Genomic DNA, 21,283 nt, shown 5'->3' with positions numbered 1-21,283 from the left:
ACTTCAACAGGTCAACAGTGACGTGTTGTGACCTACAGGTAATGTGATTGTTTTCATTAAATCAAAGTCAACCCTCTCACAGAACACATTACATTAGTGCATGTCTGTGACAAAGGTAAATTGTAAAGTTGGGCCTTTTATTACAGAGGAGTTAAGAACAGCCTAAGGTTAGTATGTAGATGATCATATAGAATGGTCTCTTTTATCCTTTAGCTGCTTCGGAGGAACCATGCTCCCAATAATGTCGTTCTATGCCCCTCTTTTTTAGGGGGTAAACTTCCTACGCTTACAGAATACAAAAGAGGCGGATATCCTGGGAGCGACAACAGGGGGACTTCAACCAAAAGGTCATGTCCACCCAACGGTCCTTTGATCTTACAGCTATGTTGAAGGGAACAGGTATGGAGAACACGACTTGCCAAGCGGCACACTGCAAATAGATCAAACACAACCAGACATAACATAGATGAATAAATCCTCTACCAAAACAACAATACGTCTGCTACATAAATGTCATTACTCACCTAGAAACTGTGTTTTTTAATGAATAAACCCATTGTTTTAGTAAATTATCATATCTCACAGCGTGTATAACATTTGTCAGTCTGTGTTGCATGCGTACAGTATGATCCTGATGGGTGGGTGGTTGTGGTGAGGGCTGTGGTACAGCAGGATTAGTAGAAGGCCTTGGCTGGAGGGCCTGCAGTCAAAGATAATTAGTCAGATTAGTCCTCATTGTGTGTTCCCAGGGATTAGCACACTGGCCACACTGAAGCCTCCTCATGTCAACCAAGAGAGGGAGGGATGGGGGGGGAGTGAGGCCGATCGAAGGCGATGGGCATAGTGAGACGGAGGACAAGAGACATCACAATCAATTGTGTGTGTGTGTCTCGGTCTGTGTCTGACTGTCTGCGTAAACAGTGCTCCAGCTAGGGGGCTTTGGTAGGGGGGCACAAATTCTTCCCCAGGAGATAGAGGAAGGAAGTCTTTAGCACTAGGGAGATGTAGATCTGTCTGGACCCCACCCAAAACACAGCGATAAGAGAGAGGATCAGGCTGGGGCCAGCTAAATCATCATGCCAGTATCTGCTCCGAGGCTGAACTTTCATTATTTTATAAATTGGAACACACAAAGTAAACTCTCTGTGAAACACTGATGTACGTAAGCAGAGGGAGCACTAAAGCAAATGGAGCATTTTAAACTCTCAGGGGTTCCAGGAGGTGGAGGAGCGGCACTAGTCTTCCACACAGGAGTGCTAGTAGGGGAGAGTGTGTGTACATGTTTCACTACGCGGGGGTGGCTCTGACAGATTGTGGCGTCCCCCGTTCTCAAGAGATCCTGCAAACAGACACTTTCACTTCCTGTTGTAACTGCCTGTATATCTTCACTGTCTGTACTACAAATGGCAAGATGTTGAATTCAACATGGCGCTGCATACAGCATGTCCCTCATCGTGTCTTCTTCACCCATACTGTCGGTTCCATGACCCAGTTGAATATAATTCTTCCTCCGATCCAGTGGAATCAACAGCTAAACTCTTTAATAGATTTCTTCCCTTTAAAATCAGGCCCCTAAAAGTTAAGGATTTTAGGAAAGTTAATAATTGCTGACAAATCAGAATATTTGCCTACAATATGGTCCAACACGCAAACAAACAGGGTCAGACAGACAGCCATACAAGACAAACACCCCATGATGTAGGAAAAACAACAACTCAGGCAAAACAATGATTAGAGATTCAACACAAAACTCTCAATGAGGATAGAGAACCTGGCATCTGTCCAGCCAGTGTAGACTTGTTCCTCAGTGTAGTACTGAGGCCTGCTCTGCTCCGTCCCAACTCTTCAAACTGTAAAATCTATCAAAGTACCAGCCTTCCCATAACTACCGCAGAGCAGTAGACATCACATTACGGAGATAACACAATAGACAATTACAACATCAATGGAAAATGTTAAAACACTTCACTGTTTAGACTGCTCTACTACGTGGACACTAAACACTGACATTACAGTGACTGACTGATCCATGAGCAGCAAGCCCCTGCCTCAATGGGTCAGTCTGTCTATTTAGTTCTGACACTGGCAGGTGCATACATTTCTCCACTGAGTCAAAATGACAATGGGTTAGTGATGTAATCAGCCAAACGATACACACAGCATATGCAAAGCCCAATGTATGCACTGGTGACATCTATATGCAGATGGTTCTTCTTTGTTAGAGCAGACGAAGCCGTTTGACATGAGACATTGAAATGGCATCAATACCTTGGGCTTACGAGTCTACACGCAGTTTTATATTACATGCAATTCACCACACAAGGGAAATTATCCTGACTGAGGATGGTTCTGTTGGGGTTGTGCCAATGCACCATTCTGACCCAAGTTGAAGGCACTAAAGTCTGCAGTGGCCAGCTGTTACACCCAGCTGTGCGGCAAAGGATGAGACAAGATATTGTCGTCTTATTTGTCACGTTCACTGTAACTTGCATAAGCCTGTTTAAATCCAAATTCATGCATAGCCATGATTGTTTTTTCCAATTGAATTACATGGGAAAAAGATATGTCAGCGCTCCTTATTGTTTACCCAATCAGATTTGCATTGATTGCATGATAGCAGCATCCATGTTGTCCATAACCTGAACAGTATATTGTTCTTTAAGATTTTATATAACAGGTAAACACCCATTTTGCTCTTTACCTGTGAAAGCACCACTGAAGGTCAAGCCAATAACCATTCCTCACAAATCGAAAGCTCTTGTAGACCAGACTATTTGATCTGCTCTGAGTTCATTCCTGGTCTGTCTGCTACAATGACAGTTCATCAGAGCACAAACAAAAAGATGACTAGCCCGGTTTCTAGACCAAGCATGTTACCCGTATTGCAAGGCTGATTAGCTAGGATAAACAGGTGTGAAACACAGACTGAACGTGCAAAGCGAGAACAACCTGGAAGCCATGTTTGGTTTTGCTTTGGAGGAAGGGATGGTAGCATCTAACAATTGGATTTAATTATTTCCTGGGCACCGTTCGCCGATGCTTGGCGAATCAGAACTATCCGACCAAAGCGTTGCCAAACAGGCACATGTCGGTAAACGCGTCACACAGTGGTATAGTGTTCTACTGCTAGTCCGAGATGCATGCTTGAACTAGAAACTTGGGTTAGGAAATGCCCAATTTATACCCCCAGTAAATGGAATCTTTAAGCTAGGCTCTTTTCCATAAAAATAAACCTTGCTCAATCTCATGAATACAATTTTTGGTAGCCTACTAAAGAGGGAGAACCTCAGCTGTTCTTTTTCATTCTTCCAACAATTTTTATGAGTTAAATACAGTAATGCTCTCAGATTTGGAGGCCATAAGGGGCAAATCAATGCACACCACTCACTGTAAATATCAGGCGATAAACCCTTGAAATAATATTCTTAAAAGAGATACTGCTGCATATTTACAAAAACATAGCCTTTATTATTTCCTAATGGGATCGTTTTTAGATGGACATGTCACAGACACTACAGATCTGCTTCTTCATATTTTGATAAATATGCCCATAATTATTATATAGGCTACCATTTGGCAAATCAAAAACTGATTGTAGGTTGAATAGATTATTAGATGTGTACATGTGCAAATCTTTTTTATAATGCGCTACAATACAAAAGGTAGGTCCCCACTTATTAAAAAGAGGACAAGGTAAAGTTATTTCAGCGGTCTTCAAACGAGATACGCTTTTACTGGTCTCTGTTCTTTAGACCAGGCCTGCCCAATTCCGGTCCTGGAGGGCCGAAACACTTCTGTTTTTTGTTTCTACCTGGTAGTTAAATGTACTCAGCTGGTGTCCCAGGTCTGAATTAGTCCATGATTAGGAGGATGAAAACCTGAAGTGTTTCGGCCCATTAGGGCCGGAATTGGGCAACCCTGCACGAGACCGACTGGTTACCTCCTACAATGTATTACCTCTCAACTAAAGTACTTACGTAAAGCGAAGGTGAGCCTGCGATATGTGGTGGGATTCGTAGGCTACATTAAAACCAACATTGTAACACGGATTGACAACATACAAAATAATATACTTTGAAATGTGCAACCTAAATTTATGCTCAAAAAATTTGACAACTTTTTACACTGGGGTAGCCCACCACAAAGAGAAAATTCCTCTCAGTAGTTTGCATCGTATTTACACTTGCGCAAACCCAAATTAAGAATGCGTTTTACCTGCTTGTAGTCAAACGTATACCGGTTGTCTCCAAATATAGAATGAACGTATTCTAGAGACGACTTCGTGGTGGACGAATTATTCTCTTGTCCACTCTGCAAATTTAGTTCCACCGCGAGCGAAATGTTCTCTGGGTCTCTGTGCGTATTTTGCGTGCGCTCTTGAGGGCTTGCTTTTGAATGCGGAAAAGATGTTCATCAAGTAGCTGTCGTGTACTCACACCCACATTTAAGAGTGAACAGAAGATAGTTATATCGGTTTTGCCAAAGCCATTCCACTCTCATGGATCAATTGATTGTTAGGCGTTTATGGGTTGCACAATTATGTAACAACTGGGGGAATATCAATCAAATGCTTCTCACTGTGTGAAATACAGCTCATCATGGTAGTGAGGGACATCTACTGCTAGTCTACATAGCAGCATTGCACTTTGTCTTCTGTGCTGTGTGAACACTTTCCCAATAATGAATCTACTTAAAGAAAGCAACACCTATCAAGGGAGACACGTGCTGTGTTTATACCGGCAGCCCAGTTAATTTTCCCCCCACTAATTGGACTTTTGACAAAACATCTTTTCACATCAATATTTGTTTCAATGATGATCAGATTAGTAAACAAACTATCAGAATTGTGCTGCCTGTGTAAACGCAGCCCACGTGTCTCCCCAGATTGGTGTTGCTTGCATGATTTTTGTGTCTCCATCTATTCTGTTACCCTTCCTTCCTGTTAGGGGTGCAGGAATGAAAAACCAGGGAGCAGCAATATACCTTAAAAAGGACATTCACCAGGAGTTTCAATTATTGTACTGTGGATTTTATTGCATGGATTTGAATAGCTGTATAAACTACAATTTGGATGAGTCGATACAGTTAAAATTTGCAGTGAGAAGATATGATTCCAGATTGTGATGGCACAGATGACTCATTCAGTGTTCCCTGACTTGTTCCCTAAGTGTCAAATCAAATTAACAGATACATGCTGCATTTAGGTCCAAACTGTACTTTCCCAGGACAATATTTTTTAACCATCTAAAAATGACCAAATATGTTGTCTAACATATTTGCTAAAATACTAATTGTAGCTAAAATTAGACTTTCCTATGTGTATAAATGTAATTACAGCCAGTGGATCATCTCTGTGTTTCCCAACCCTGGTCCTTTAGTACCCCCAACAGTATTGTAACCCTGGACAAGCACACCTGACTCAGCTAATCATCAGGCAGGTAGCCTAGTGGTTAGTGTTGGGCCAGTAACTGAAAGGTTGCTGGATCGAATCCCCGAGCTGACAAGGTAACCTCCTTTCCCATCAAGCCCTCAATGAGTTGTTTGTCAAAGGCTACAACAAAACTGTGTACTGTGGGGAATCCTCGAGGACCAAAGTTGGGAAACAGTGATTAGCTAGTGTACACACAGTGCATTCAGAAATGACTTCTTCCACATTTTGTTAGTCATATTCTAAAATGGATTTTAAAATAATCTACACACAATACCACATGACAAAGCGAAAAAAGGTTTAGAAATTATAAAAACTTATTTACATAAGTATTCAGACCCTTTGCTGTGAGACTCGAAATTGAGCTCAGGTGCAACCTGTTTCCATTGATCATCCTTCATGTTTCTACAACTTGATTGGAGTCCACCTGTGGTAAATTCAATTGATTGGAAAGGCTGTCTATATAATGTCCCACAGTTGACAGTGCATTTCAGAGAACACCCCCCCAAAAGAAACACGAGGTCAAAGGAATTGTCCATAGAGCTCCGAGACAGGATTGTGTCAAGGCACAGATCTGGGGAAGGGTCCCAAAACACACAGTGGCCTCAATCATTCTTAAATGGAAGACATTTTGGAACCACCAAGTCTCTTCCTAGAGCTGGCCGCCCAGCCAAACGGAGCAATCGGAGGAGAAGGGCCTTGGTCAGGGAGGTGACCAAGAACCCAATGGTCACTCTGACACAGCTCTCGAGTTCCTCTGTGGAGATGGGAGAACCTTCCAGAAGGACAACAATCTCTGCAGCACTCCACCAATCAGGCCTTTATGGTAGAGTGGCCCAGACGGAAGCCACTCCTCAGTAAAGGGCACATGACTGCCTGCTTGGAGTTTGCCAAAAGGCACCTCAAGGACTAGATAAACAAGATTCTCTGGTCAGATGAAACCAATATTGAACTCTTTGGCCTGAATGCCAAGTGTCACGTCTGGAAGTAACCTGGCACCATCCCTATGGTGAACCATGGTGGTGGCAGCATCATGCTGTGGGAATGTTTATCAGCGGCAGGGACTGGGAGACTAGTCAGGATCGAGGGAAAGATGAACGGAGCAAAGAACAGAGAGACCCTTGATGAACCTGCTCCAGAGCGCTCAGGACCTCAGACTGCGGCGAAGGTTCACCTTCCAACAGGACAACGACCCTAAGCACACAGCCAAGACAATGTAGGAGTGGCTTCGGGACAAGTCTCTGAATGTCCTTGAGTGACCCAGCCAGAGCCCAGACTTGAACCCGATCGAACATCTCTGCACAGACCTGAAAATAGCTGTGCAGCAACGCTCCCCATGCAACCTGACAGCGCTTGAACTGCAGAGAAGAATGGGAGAAACTACCCAAATGCAGGTGTGCTACGTTTGTAGCGTCATACCCAAGAAGACTCGAGGCTGTAAATCGCTGCCAAGTGCTTCAACAAAGTACAGAATAAAGGGTCTGAATACTTATGTAAATGTTATTTCAGTTTTTGCTTTGTCATGGGGTATTGTGTGTAGATTGAGGGGGGAGAAACAATTTAATACATTTTAGAATAAGGCTGTAACGTAACGATGTGGATAAAGTCAAGGGGTCTGAATACTTGACTGTAAGACACTGAAAATGTATAAATGCAGTATGCAGGTGCCAGTTGTGAAAAAGAGTTGAGTAATGCCACCATCTACAGGTCAGTTGTGGAACTGCAATCCGAGGTTGCCATACCGGACATTTCAGCAAGGGGTTGTTGACACATTTCCAAAGAGGTGTTTGTTTGCATTATATTAGGAACAAAAACAAAGCCAACCAAAAACTCTGCCCCCTTTTGAAGTAGACCAGCCACATATTAAAACAAAATGTCACTTATGACTCATAAAATGGTTTCCAAACTAACTTGGTCATTCATCACTGAAAGGGAGAAGAAAAAAAATTGAGAAAACATTGGTACTGTACCTGACCAATTATACTTCCAATATCCCCACTAGTCCCATCCAAATATAAGACACAAGAGTATGGGCTCTCGCGTTAATACGTATAACGTGTATAGTACTATATATTCATATAACAATAAATACATGAACAAATACATTTTCATAATGGGTAAATTACCAAAGGGAAAAGATTACCTCCCACACCTATGGCTCTTTGACATATTGTAGACTTTTTCTAAAATCATTATGTCCTCCAACTGTAATTCTATGAGTCTGGGAGAACCTCTAAAGAAGTTGCTATGCTAGTAAAGCAGCTGTGTGTATGAATGAGTGATTTGTCCCCAGCCAGCCAGTAATCTATAGGGCTGTGTGTGCACGCATTACCTGACTAAGGCCAACTGCTAACACTGTTTGTGCATCCAAAATGGCACCCTATTCCCTATTTAGTGAAAGTAGTGTACTATATAGGGAAGGGGGTATAATTTGGAAAGAAGCCTGTCAACACATTGAGATAGCAGCCAAGTAGAAATAGAATGCTGATGATTTATGTTGGTAATGGAACCCAAATCTGCCACTACTCAGATTAGCAGGCAAATGTGCACATCTACATTTGCCTTGAATCAGTATTATCCTGTAAAAAGTCAGACAATTTATTTATAATTTTTTTCGCAAAAAAGATTTTCCCCACATTTCTTTTTGTACAAATCTTCATATAATCTGCTTACACAACCAAAAAATACCCTCCCATCAACAAAAACATGAAGTTATCATCTCCACTTACAGATTGCATTTTGGGGTTTAGTCTGTCAATCTGTGTACATTTTTTTTCTTCTTCAATATAACATTTTGTACATTTTTGTAATTTGTGTATTTTATTCTTTTTTTTAAAAACTTTTCTTGCTGAAGTTGGTTCACCAGCCAAGTTCCAGGTATTGCTCATCAAAATCCACATTACTTTCCAGACACTTATTCCTCAAACACCAGATGGCGCTATGGTAAAAGGCAAGATTTGTAGGTACTGGATGTGGTGTGTAGCTCCACTGTAGAACGGGTTTGTCAAGGAAGAAAATAAGCATTTCTTTCAAGAACTAAGCCCCAGCATTTCCCATTTCTTTTTTTGGGTTATTTTTCAGCTATAAAAAGTTGCGTGTCGCTTGAGAGAAGGAAAATCCTTAATACTACTCCTCAGTCAGTGTGTGTGGTCTGGCAGCAGAAGTGGGACAGTCAGGCTGTCAGTCTGTTGCAGAGCAGACCAAGACAGCTCTATCTGCAGAGGTCCTGGGCCTCTGAGTGCTGCTGAGGTTTCCTCTTCTTGCTGTTGCCCTGGTAGTGTGGCTTGCTGCTCGGGTGGCTCTTGATGTTGGATGAGTTCTGCTGGACGTGGTGGGTGTTTTTACTGGACGAGCGGAACAACCTGGCCTGAGAAACAAGACACACACACCTAGTTAGATCAGTAAACAGATCACTGGTAGGCATATAAGTGCCATTGAAATGTAAAATCTAAAAGGTTATCTATGTACCGACAGTGTTGTAATGCTCAGGTCATAAAAGTTCAAGGCATTTGTAGGTACAGTAAGAGTTTTTCAGTGGTTGACTTTGGCTTCGTCAAGCTGACCCTACCTTGCCCCCCTTGTTGTCAGTAGGAGTGCTGGTGGTGTGGCACTGTGTTCTGTGATTGGTCACGCCACCTGAGGATTCTCTGTGGGCGCTGGAGCCCCGCCCAGGCAGCTGCTTCACTGTCTTACAGGGCGTCCCGTCAGAATCCTGGGGACAACCAATCACAACTCAGTAAATCAGGTCAGCAACCAATGGGTGCATTGCAATAAATGTAGTGTTAAAAGTTGATTTCCTCAGGTATTGTGGTTTTAGTGTGCACACATGGTGTGTTTGAGTGTAATAAAACTCACAACGTCACTGGAACTGGATACCGTGGAGGATGAGGATGACACTAATGAGGAGGAGTTGGAGGTCTTGCTGTGAGATGCAGTCACCACCTCCGTCAGGTTGTTGTTGCACTCGTCCAGCTGCTGAGGCTTCACTAACAGTGTGACATCATTTCCTACGGCAACAGCACATGGACAAACAGTGGTAAGACAATGTGTTTCAGATCGACTAAATAGCAGTCGGACTTCACTGATCTACAAATCACCTTGGATCCCAAACTACTTAAAACGTAATTAAGATGACCAATTTTGAACCTTGCCTTACTGAAACTGATCCCCTAAAACACACTGACTATCATCTCGTTAGATCTGAGACCGTGTCTAGACTCACAGTAGTACTGTGAAAGCATACCATTCAGGGCAGGTTCATTCTGAGACTGTGGTCCCCAGAGCTTGGTGATCCAGTCCCTGTACTCAGCCACTTCCTGGGTCACCCGAATTATTCTGCCGAGTATACTGGAGGAAAGAAAATAGGACATTAGAAGAACTTGTTTGCAGTGGTTCAAATATCAATAGAGTATTTAGTAAATAACTTAAGATAGCTGCCAAAGAATGTGAGAGCTGTCGTTGGTTAAAGCGAGCCCTAGCTCACCATCTCCTTACCTCTCAGACTCATTGTTGGGGTAGTACTTGGCGATGGGCGATACGGCGTGGTTGAGCACTACGTAGGCATAGTCAAAGGCCTGCTTCACCTGCAACACACCGTATGAGCTGCGGCCAACGTCGTTATCTGCAGGAAGCAAGAGGCATGCTTAGATCACCTCTATTTGGGAAGAGACAGATGTCAGACATTGTCTGATATTTCACCCTTTTCTATGGGCACCTGGGACCTCTAGCTGTCTTATTCATGGCCGTTAAAGTGTGTGATAGATTCTTAGGTTCAGTGTTATCAGTAGCTGACTGATGTTACAGATCTTGAGTGTCACAGTGCTAAAATGAGGTATCACCTGTGTAAGTGCACCCATGCTGAATGGAAGGCCTTGTTACCTGGTGCTAGGGGGTCCTCAATGAAGAGCATGGAGGGCCTGTAGAGGTCAGTGCATTTCTGAACCTCATCTTTGGCCACGTAGCTGCCGCCATCTTTGATCCGGATGCCCGTCTTCAGGTAGTTGAAGTGGCGCCCATAGAGCTCAAAGAACTCTATAAGGAGAACGCCCACGTTGGCATTGGGGCTACACGCATCTTCTCTGTAGTGAAGCTGAAATACAAGGGCAGAGGATAAGAGGTCAATTGCATAGAGGAACAAGCCAAATCATTTTAGTTTACTGAATGAGAAAGCCTTAAAATGTGTCAAGTCTATTATAGACAGTAAATTAGTCTGTTAGATGCGATCTATCCTGCACTGTGTGTGGGGCTACTTGAGAGAATAGCAGAAGATAAGAGCGGAAGTCTCTCACCTGCAGGAAGCTGACAGCCATAAGGAAGAGGCTGTAGGAGCCGATCCCTCCAGTGAAAACCTCGTTCAGATCCCTCTGGAGCAGGAACTGCTTCAGCACCAGAACCAACTTCGGAAGCACTGGGTATTTCTTATGGATAAAAAAAACATGTGGTTATGGTTAAACACATGGTTATAGTGCTCTCTAGAGGGGAATGTCTCAGACTAGGACATTGGGTATGGCTGGATTGAGGAACTGAGGAGACGTAGTTAAGTGTAGTAGCTACCACCACCTCGTCAGAACCCAAAGAACCTGACAAATACACAACTTTTATTTTATTTTCACCTTTATTTAACCAGGTAAGCCAATTGAGAACAATTTCTCATTAACAACTGCGACCTGGCCAAGATAAAGCAAAGCAGTGCGACAAAAACAGAGTTACACATGGGATAAACAAATGTACAGTCAATAACACAATAGAAAAGTCTGCATACAGTGTGTGCAAATAAAGTAAGGAGGTAAGGCAACAAATAGGCCAATAGTGGCGAAGTAATACAATTTAGCAATTTACACTGGAGTGATGTGTAGATCAGGATGTGCAAATAGAGATACTGGTGTGCAAAAGAGCAGAAAAACAAACAAATATGGGGACGAGGTAGGTAGTTGGTTGGATGGGCTATTTACAGATGGGCTGTGTGTACAGCTGCAGCGATCGGTAAGCTGCTCTGACAGCGGACGCTTAAAGTTAGTGAGGCAGATATACGTCTCCAACTTCAGTGATTTTTGCAATTCGTTCCAGTCATTGGCAGCAGAGAACTGGAAGGAAAGACAACCAAAGTGGTGTTGGCTTTGGGGATGACCAGTGAAATATACCTGCTGGAGCGCATGCTACGGGTGAGTGTTACTATGGTGACCAGTGAGCTGAGATAAGGCCAGGCTTTACCTAGCAAATACTTATCGATGACCTGGAGCCAGTGGGTTTGGCAACATATGTAGCGAGGACCAGCCAACAAGAGCATACAGGTCGTAGTGGTGGGTAGTATATGGGGCTTTGGTGACAAAACGGATGGCACTGTGATAGACTGCATCCAATTTGCTGAGTGTTGGAGGCTATTTTGTAAATGACATCGCCGAAGTCATCGGTAGGATAGTTAGTTTTACAGCATGGTATGTTTGGCAGCATGAGTGAAGGAGGCTTTGTTGCGAAATAGTAAGCCGATTCTAGATTTAATTTTGGATTGGAGATGCTTAATGTGAGTCTGGAAGGAGAGTTTACAGTCTAACCAGACACCTAGGTATTTATAGTTGTCCACATTTCTAAGTCAGAACCGTCCAGAGTAGTGATGCTTGTGTCGGGCGGGCGGGCGCGGGCAGCGATCGGTTGAAGAGCATGCATTTAGTTTTACTAGCATTTAAGAGCAGTTGGAGGCCACGGAAGGAGTGTTGTACAACAATCTATGCGTGCTAACTGTCAAGCCTGTTTCATCAGCTAGCTCTTTTACCGGACTGCATTAGGTAAAAGCAATGTATCCTGAATAAGAGATGCCTGCTTCACTCACTTTTTTGTAGTCTTTGATGAGAAGGGCAGCTTTGACGCCGTTCTTCACATTGAAGCTGATGTCCACCTTTACCTCTGTGCGGAAGTCTGTCAGCTTGATGATGGGTACCTGGAACAATGGAACATAGTGATGAGGATGGATTTACACATACACACTGTCACTCGAGGCAATGACACTGCACAGTTTGTATGCATGCACAATGTGCGGATCACTCAACACTATACACGTCAGCTACCACAGCGACTGAAATGACTGCAACACTTAAAGAGCTTGTTGGCAATGAATAATTTAGTCCTTAATATTTCAAAAACTAAAAGCATTGTATTTGGGACAAATCATTCATTAAACCGTAAACCTAAACTAAATATTGTAATGAATAACGTGGTAATTGAGAAAGTTGAGGAAACTTAACTGCTTGGAGTAAGCCTGGATTGTTAACTGTCATGGTCAAAACATATTGACAACAGTAGCCAGGATGGGGAGAAGTCTGTCCATAATAAAGCGCTACTCTGCATTCTTAACAGCACTATCAACTAGGCAGGTCCTACAGGCCCTAGTTTGGTCGTAACTGGACTACTGCTCAGTCGTGTGGTCAGGTACCACAAAGAGGGACTTAGGAAAATTGAAATTGGCTCAGAATAGGGCAGCACGGCTGGCCCTTGGATGTACACAGAGAGCTTACAATAATATGCATGTCAATCTCTCCTGGCTCAAAGTGGAGGAGAGATTGACTTCATCACTACTTGTATTTGTGATAAGTATTGACATATTGAATGCACAGAGCTAACACCCATGCATACCCCACAAGACATGCCACCAGAGGTCTCTTCACAGTCCCCAAGTCCAGAACAGACTATGGGAGGTGCACAGTACTACATTGAACTCTATTCCACATCAAGTAACTTATGCAAGCAGTAATATTACACTTAAAAAACATACAAATACACCTTATGGAACAGCGGGGACTGTGAAGCAACAAAGGCACAGACACATGCATACAAACACACGATAACATATGCACTATACACACACACACGGTTTTTGTGTTGTAGATATGTGGTAGTAGAGTAGGGGCCTGAGGGCACACACTAAATATGTAATGAAATCTGTTGTAAATGTATTGTAATGTTTTAAATGTATAAAACTGCCTTAATTTTGCTGGACCCCAGAAAGAGTAGCTGCTGCCATAATAAATACAAACATACCGTGGCCTTGTCCAGCACTTTGATGGAGTTCTCGTCAGTCACGTTTTTCTTCCTCAGGGCCTCTTCCAGGGTCCAAAGCGGCAGGTTTTCCCAGTTCCCAAATACCACCAGATCGATGTCACTAGGAAGTGTAGTAAGTAGTAGAGGTCAGAGCAACATCACATTCAGATCTGAAGAGAGGACTCTACAGTTCACTTTCACACACAGCTTATTGTCACTAATCCAGTCCCCAGTTACAGTGTTGTGTGTGTGTGTGTGTGTGTGTGTGACGTCGGAGTGGAGAGCAGTCTGGCTCGTCAAGAAACAAGGTTAAAAAAGGCTTTGGATCAGCAGTGCTAAAATTACCACAGCCTTAATCCCAAAAAACAAAGGCAAATAATTACACCATGGCCAGCCACATCACTCTTTCTCCATATAACCACTCACAAAGGGGGGAATTCTGAACAGAGTTAAACGTGCGTAAATGTAACATTATTCCCTTTTTATGCACTTCTCTCTATGCGTATGTATTCTGACCTTGAACTTAAAGGAAAATTCCACCCAAAAACAAACTTTTGGTATTTGTTTCATTAGTCCATTGCTGATAGACCCAAAATGTTTACCATGTCAGAATTCAAGTTTAAGATGTATAACTTTAAAAATACAGCCGGTATGATGCATTTGGCATTATATGATGCAAAACACAAATCATATTGACATTACGCAAATGAATAAGGCAAGTCTGAATACCAAATACTGATTAGCGTGTAGGAAAGGCGTGCGTAGAAAAGGCCTAAGAGCTTGCCCACATGGCACAGACGTCAGTTAAACATCTAGTCAACTAAGGTAAATTAAATGTGAAATCAACAAAAACATTCACCAGTCATTGGATTTTGGTTAAAAAATAAATTCCTATGGGCCTCCCGAGTGGCGCAGTGGTCAAAGGCTCTGCATCGCAGCGCTAGCTGTGCCACTAGAGATCCTGGTTCGAATCCAGGCTCTGTCGCAGCCGGCTGCAACCGGGAGACCCATGGGGTGGCGCACAATTGGCCCAGCGTCGTCCGGGTTAGGGGAGGTTTTGGCCGGCAGGAATGTCCTTGTCCCTTCACACTCTAGCGACTCCTGTGGCGGCCCAGGCGCATGCACGCTGACACGGTCGCCAGGTGTACGTTGTTTCCTCCAACACATTGGCGTGGCGGGCTTCCGGGTTAAGCGGGACAGTAGTGGAGAAGATGGAAAGTTTTATGTTCCTCGGCGTACACATCACAGACAAACTGAAATGGTCCACCCACACTGACAGAGTGGTGAAGAAGGTGCAACAGTGCCTCTTCAACACTCAAACTTTTACAGATGCACAATCGAGAGCATCCTGTCGGGCTGTATTACATTTACATTTAAGTCATTTAGCAGACGCTCTTATCCAGAGCGACTTACAAATTGGTGCATTCACCTTATGATATCCAGTGGACCAACCACTTTACAATAGTGCATCTAAATCTTTTAGGGGGGGGAGGGGGGGGGGGTTAGAAGGATTACTTTATCCTATCCTAGGTATTCCTTAAAGAGGTGGGGTTTCAGGTGTCTCCGGAAGGTGGTGATTGACTCCGCTGTCCTGGCGTCGTGAGGGAGCTTGTTCCACCATTGGGGTGCCAGAGCAGCGAACAGATTTGACTGGACTGAGCGGGAACTGTGCTTCTTCAGAGGTAGGGGGGCCAGCAGGCCAGAGGTGGATGAACGCAGTGCCCTTGTTTGGGTGTAGGGCCTGATCAGAGCCTGAAGGTGCCGTTCCCTTCACAGCTCCGTAGGCAATCACCATGGTCTTGTAGCGGATGCGAGCTTCAACTGGAAGCCAGTGGAGAGAGCGGAGGAGCGGGGTGACGTGAGAGAACTTGGGAAGGTTGAACACCAGACGGGCTGCGGCGTTCTGGATGAGTTGTAGGGGTTTAATGGCACAGGCAGGGAGCCCAGCCAACAGCGAGTTGCAGTAATCTAGACGGGAGATGACAAGTGCCTGGATTTGGACCTGCGCCGCTTCCTGTGTGAGGCAGGGTCGTATCACTGTATCACTGCCTGGTACGGCAACTGCACTGCCCTCAACCGTGAGAACATATGAAAGCTGGTGGATCCTTTTAACATGAGTCTTCAATATTCCCAGGTAAGAAGTTTTGGGTTGTAGTTATTATAGGACTATTTCTCTCTATACCATTTGTATACTGCTCAAAAAAATAAAGGGAACACTTAAACAACACATCCTAGATCTGAATGAAAGAAATAATCTTAAATACTTTTCTTTACATAGTTGAATGTGCTGACAACAAAAATCACAAAAAGAATCAATGGAAATCCAATTTATCAACCCATGGAGGTCTGGATTTGGAGTCACACTCAAAATGAAAGTGTAAAACCACACTACAGGCTGATCCAACTTTGATGTAATGTCCTTAAAACAAGTCAAAATGAGGCTCAGTAGTGTGTGTGGCCTCCACGTGCCTGTATGACCTGGGCATGCTCCTGATGAGGTGGCGGATGGTCTCCTGAGGGATCTCCTCCCAGACCTGGACTAAAGCATCTGCCAACTCCTGGACAGTCTGTGGTGCAACGTGGCGTTGGTGGATGGAGCGAGACATGATGTCCCAGATGTGCTCAATTGAATTTAGGCCTGGGGAACGGGCGGGCCAGTCCATAGCATCAATGCCTTCCTCTTGCAGGAACTGCTGACACACTCCAGCCACATGAGGTCTAGCATTGTCTTGCATTAGGAGGAACCCAGGGCCAACCGCACCAGCATATGGTCTCATAAGGGGTCTGAGGATCTCATCTCGGTACCTGATGGCAGTCAGGCTACCTCTGGCAAGCACATGGAGGGCTGTGCGGCCCCCCAAAGAAATGCCACCCCACACCATGACTGACCCACCGCCAAACCGGTCATGCTGGAGGATGTTGCAGGCAGCAGAATGTTCTCCACGGGGTCTCCAGACTCTGTCACGTCTGTCACGTGCTCAGTGTGAACCTGCTTTCATCTGTGAAGAGCACAGGGCGCCAGTGGCGAATTTGCCAATCTTGGTGTTCTCTGGCAAATGCCAAACGTCCTGCACGGTGTTGGGCTGTAAGCACAACCCCCACCTGTGGACGTCGGGCCCTCATACCACCCTCATGGAGTCTGTTTCTGACCGTTTGAGCAGACACATGCACATTTGTGGCCTGCTGGAGGTCATTTTGCAGGGCTCTGGCAGTGCTCCTCCTGCTCCTTCTTGCACAAAGGCAGAGGTAGCGGTCCTGCTGCTGGGTTGTTGCCCTCCTACGGCCTCCTCCACGTCTCCTGATGTATTGGCCTGTCTCCTGGTAGCGCCTCCATGCTCTGGACACTACGCTGACAGACACAGCAAACCTTCTTGCCACAGCTCGCATTGATGTGCCATCTTGGATGAGCTGCACTACCTGAGCCACTTGTGTGGGTTGTAGACTCCGTCTCATGCTACCACTAGATTGACAGCACCGCCAGCATTCAAAAGTGACCAAAACATCAGCCAGGAAGCATAGGAACTGAGAAGTGGTCTGTGGTCCCCACCTGCAGAACCACTCCTTTATTGGGGGTGTCTTGCTAATTGCCTATAATTTCCACCTGTTGTCTATTCCATTTGCACAACAGCATGTGAAACTTATTGTCAGTGTTGCTTCCTAAGTGGACAGTTTGATTTCACAGAAGTGTGATTGACTTGGAGTTACATTGTGTTGTTTAAGTGTTCCCTTTATTTTTTTGAGCAGTGTATTACATATACATTTGACTATTGGATTTCTAATAGGTACTTTAGTATTGCCAGCCTGATCTCGGGAGTTGATAGGCTTGAAGTCATAAACAGTGCAATGCTTGAAGCATTGCGAAGAGCTGCTGGCAAACGAAGTAAAGTGCTGTTTGAATGAATGCTTACGAGCCTGCTGCTGCCAACCACCGCTCAGTCAGACTGCTCTATCAAATCATAGACTTAATTATAATAACACACAGAAATACAAGCCGTAGGTTATTAATATGGTCAAATCCAGAAACTATAATTTCAAAAACAAATCGTTTATTCTTTCAGTGAAATACGGAAGCGTAACGTATTTTATCTAACGGGTGGCATCCCTAAGTCTAAATATTCCTGTTACATTGCACAACCTTCAATGTCATAATTACGTAAAATTCTGGCAAATTAGTTCGCAACGTGCCAGGTGGCCCAAACTGTTGCATATACCCTGGATCTGCATGCAATGAATGCAAGAGAAGTGACAATTTGCCTAGTTAATATTGCCTGCTAACATGAATTTCTTTTAACTAAATATGCAGGTTAAAAAAAATATACTTCTGTCTATTGATTTTAAGAAAGGCATTGATGTTTATGGTTAGGTACATTCGTGCAACAATTGTGCTTTTTTTGCAAATGCGCTTTTGTTAAATTATCCCACTTTTGGCCAAGTTGGCTGTCTTTGTTAGGAAGAAATAGTCTTCACACAGTTCGCAACGAGCCAGGCGGCCCAAACTGCTACATATACCCTGACTCTGTTGCACAGAATGTAAGAGAAGTGACACAATTTCCCTAGTTAAAAGAAATGCATGCTATCAGGCAATATTAACTAAAAATGCAGGTTTAAAAATACACTGCTCAAAAAAATAAAGGGAACACTAAAATAACACATCCTAGATCTGAATGAATGAAATAATCTTATTAAATACTTTTTTCTTTACATAGTTGAATGTGCTGACAACAAAATCACAAAAATAAATCACTGGAAATCCAATTTATCAACCCATGGAGGTCTGGATTTGGAGTCACACTCAAATTTAAAGTGGAAAACCACACTACAGGCTGATCCAACTTTGATGTAATGTGCTTGGAATTACATTGTGTTGTTTAAGTGTTCCCTTCATTTTTAAGAGCAGTGTATATAGTTGAGTATTGATTTTAAGAAAGGCATTGATGTTTAGGAACACATTGGTGCAACGACAGTGCTTTTTTGCGAATGCGCTTGTTAAATCACCCGTTTGGCAAAGTAGGCTGTGATTCAATGATAAATTAACAGGCACTGCATCGATTATATGCAACGCAGGACAAGCTAGATAAACTAGCAATATCATCAACCATGTGTAGTTAACTAGTGATTGTTAATATTGATTGTTTTTTATAAGATAAGTTAAATGCTAGCTAGCACCTTACCTTGGCTCCTTGCTGCATAACAGGTAGTCAGCCTGCCACGCAGTCTCCTCGTGGAGTGCAATGTAATCGGCGTCCAAAAATGCAGATTACCGGTTGTTATGAAAACCAGAAATAGGCCCTAATTAAATCGGCCATTCCGATTAATCGGTCGACCTCTAGTGCAAGTGCAACAAAGCTGGGACCGAGAGATTGAGAAACAGCTTCTCTCTCAGGGCCATCAGACTGTTAAACAGCCATCACTAACAGAGAGGCTGCTGCCAACAGACTCAAATCTCTGGCCACTTTAATAAATGGACTTAATAAAAAGGTATCACTAGTCACTTTAATAATATCCTACATTACTCATCTCATATGTATATACTGTATTCTATACCATCTACTGCCTCTTGCCTATGCCGCACGGCCATCGCTCATCCATATATTTATATGTACATATTCTTATTCATCCCTTCACATTTGTGTGTATAAGGTAGTTCTGAATTTTTTTGATTTCTTGTTAGACATTACTGCATTGTCGGAACTAGAAGCACAAGCATTTCGCTACACTCACATTAACATCTGCTAACCATGTGTCTGTGACCAAAAAAATTAGATTTGAGTCAAGAAGCAGTGCGGCTTGGTTGGGTTTTGTTTCGGAGGATGCACGGCTCTCGACCGAGTCCGTACGGGAGTTGCAGTGATAGGAAAAGACTAACTACAAATTGGATACCACGAAATTGGGGAGGAAAGTTTTTTTTAAATAAAGTGAATGAATACAATTACAAAATTCCTTTACGTTGATTACTTTTTAAAAATCAGATCAGTTTACCATGTGGATTCAACGTAATCACAGAATCTTATTGAAATTACGTGGAAACGTTGATTAAACACATTTTTGCCCAGTGGGTAGTTTAACCCCATACATTTTGCAAATATATTCATTTTTAAACTGAAATACCTTGTTTACAGAAGTATTCAGACCCTTGGCTATGAGACTCGAAATTGATCTCCGGTGCATCCTGTTTCCATTGATCATATTTGAGATGTTTCTACAACTTGGAGTCCACCTGTGGTAAATTCAATTGATTGGACATGATTTGGAAAGGCACACACCTGTCTATATAAAAGGTCCCACAGTTGACAGTGCATGTCAGAGCAAAAACCAAGCAATGAGGTCAAAGGAATTGTACGTAGAGCTCCGAGACAGGATTGTTTTGAGGCACAGATCTGGGGAAGGGTACCAAAACATTTCTGCAGCATTGAAAGTCCTCAAGAACAGCGGCCTCCATCATTCTTAAATGGAAGTTTGGAACCACCAAGTCTCTTCCTAGAGCTGGCCACCTGGGATAACTGTGCAATCCGAGGAGAAGGGCCTTGGTCAGGGAGGTGACCAAGAATCCGATGGTTACTCTGACAGAGCTTCAAAGTTCCTCTGTGGAGATGGTTGTCCTTCTGGAAGGTTCTCCCATCTCTACAGCACTCCACCAATCAAGTCTTATGGTAGAGTGGCCAGACGGAAGCCACTCCTCCATAAAAAGGCACATGAAAGTCCACTTGGAGTTTGCTAAAAGACACCAAAAGAGACTCGGACCATGAGAAACAAGATTCTCTGGTCTGATGAAAGCAAGATTGAACTCTTTGGCCTGAATGTCAAGCGTCACGTCTGAAGGAAACATGGCACCAGCCCTACGGTGAAGCATGGTGGTGGCATGATCATGTTGTGGGGATGTTTTTCAGCAGCTGGGACTGGGAGACTACTCAGGATCGAGGCAAAGATCAACAGAGCAAAGTACAGAGAGATCCTTGATGAAAACCTGTTCCAGAGCGCTCACGGCCTCAGACAGGTGTGAAGGTTCACCTTCCAACAGGACCACGACCTTACGCACACAGCCAAGACAACGCAGGAGTGGCTTCAGGACAAGTCTCTGAATGTCCTTGAGTGGCCCAGCCAAAGCCTGGGCTTGAACCCAATTTAACATCTCTGGAGAGATCTGAAAATAGCTGTGCGGCAACGCTTCCCATCCAACCTGACAGAGCTTGAGAGGATCTGCAGAGAAGAATGGGAGAAACTCCCCAAATACAGGTGTGCTAAGCTTGTAGCGTCATACCCAAGAAGACTCGAGGCTGTAATCGCTGCCAAAGGTGCTATAACAAAGTACTGAGTAAAGTGTCTGAATACTTATGTAAATGTCCTAAGTGAAAAATGTCCTCCCCCCCATACATTTGCAAAAAGTTCTAAAAACCTGCTACTGCCTTGTCATTATGGGGGTAATGAATTTTAGAATACGGCTAACAAACAAAATGTGGAAAAAGTCAAGTGGTCTAAATACTTTCCCGAAGGCACTGTATTTAGCCTCACAATGAAGTGTTTAATTGTGGGGCTAAAACAATGACAAAACAGTTGCATCCATGAGTTTATCATTTTTTTTTTATGTCAATTAAAGGTCTGCCAAAGTAAAAACCTGATAAAAAAAATTATTTATATGAATGCAGTAACTACAGAAATTGTTTGTTCACTGGGAAATTAATATCTAACTAGTCAGTGACAACTGTGTGGAGTTTGTGACAGCAACTGAGTTTATTACAGTATCATAGAAACTATAATCCTGGGATTTCCTATGATCTTCTATGCAGAAGAATCCCTTACCTTCTAACGGCGCTAATGAGTGTCAGA

General features: G+C 43.5%; 2 protein-coding genes across 4 annotated transcripts in view; both read right to left on the bottom strand.

Annotated features, from left to right (window-relative positions):
* LOC106562384 (adenylate cyclase type 2) overlaps positions 1-4,512 on the bottom strand; it is an 81,732-nt gene extending 77,220 nt beyond the window's left edge. For 2 of the 3 annotated variants that reach the window (XM_014127240.2, XM_014127242.2), the window contains exon 1: positions 4,216-4,512. The gene's annotated coding sequence lies outside the window, so the exon portion shown is untranslated. Of the gene's footprint in view, positions 1-2,701; positions 2,800-4,215 lie in introns of those variants that run through there. The other variant, XM_045689296.1, reaches the window with a different exon arrangement.
* A 3,498-nt stretch (positions 4,513-8,010) lies between these two features.
* The window catches only part of LOC106562382 (terminal nucleotidyltransferase 4B), a 35,721-nt gene continuing 22,448 nt past the window's right edge, over positions 8,011-21,283 (bottom strand). Inside the window, exons 4-12 of the mRNA XM_045689295.1 lie at positions 13,460-13,580; positions 12,255-12,362; positions 10,717-10,845; positions 10,307-10,517; positions 9,923-10,049; positions 9,672-9,775; positions 9,284-9,435; positions 8,997-9,140; positions 8,011-8,795 (exon numbers count right to left, since the gene is read on the bottom strand). Coding sequence (XP_045545251.1) covers positions 8,640-8,795; positions 8,997-9,140; positions 9,284-9,435; positions 9,672-9,775; positions 9,923-10,049; positions 10,307-10,517; positions 10,717-10,845; positions 12,255-12,362; positions 13,460-13,580 — 1,252 coding nt within the window. The 3' untranslated portion in view covers positions 8,011-8,639. The remainder of the gene's footprint in view (positions 8,796-8,996; positions 9,141-9,283; positions 9,436-9,671; positions 9,776-9,922; positions 10,050-10,306; positions 10,518-10,716; positions 10,846-12,254; positions 12,363-13,459; positions 13,581-21,283) is intronic.

Source organism: Salmo salar, chromosome ssa11, assembly GCF_905237065.1.
Source record: "Salmo salar chromosome ssa11, Ssal_v3.1, whole genome shotgun sequence".
Lineage (NCBI taxonomy): Eukaryota > Metazoa > Chordata > Actinopteri > Salmoniformes > Salmonidae > Salmo > Salmo salar.
This window is presented reverse-complemented; position numbering and strand designations above follow the sequence as displayed.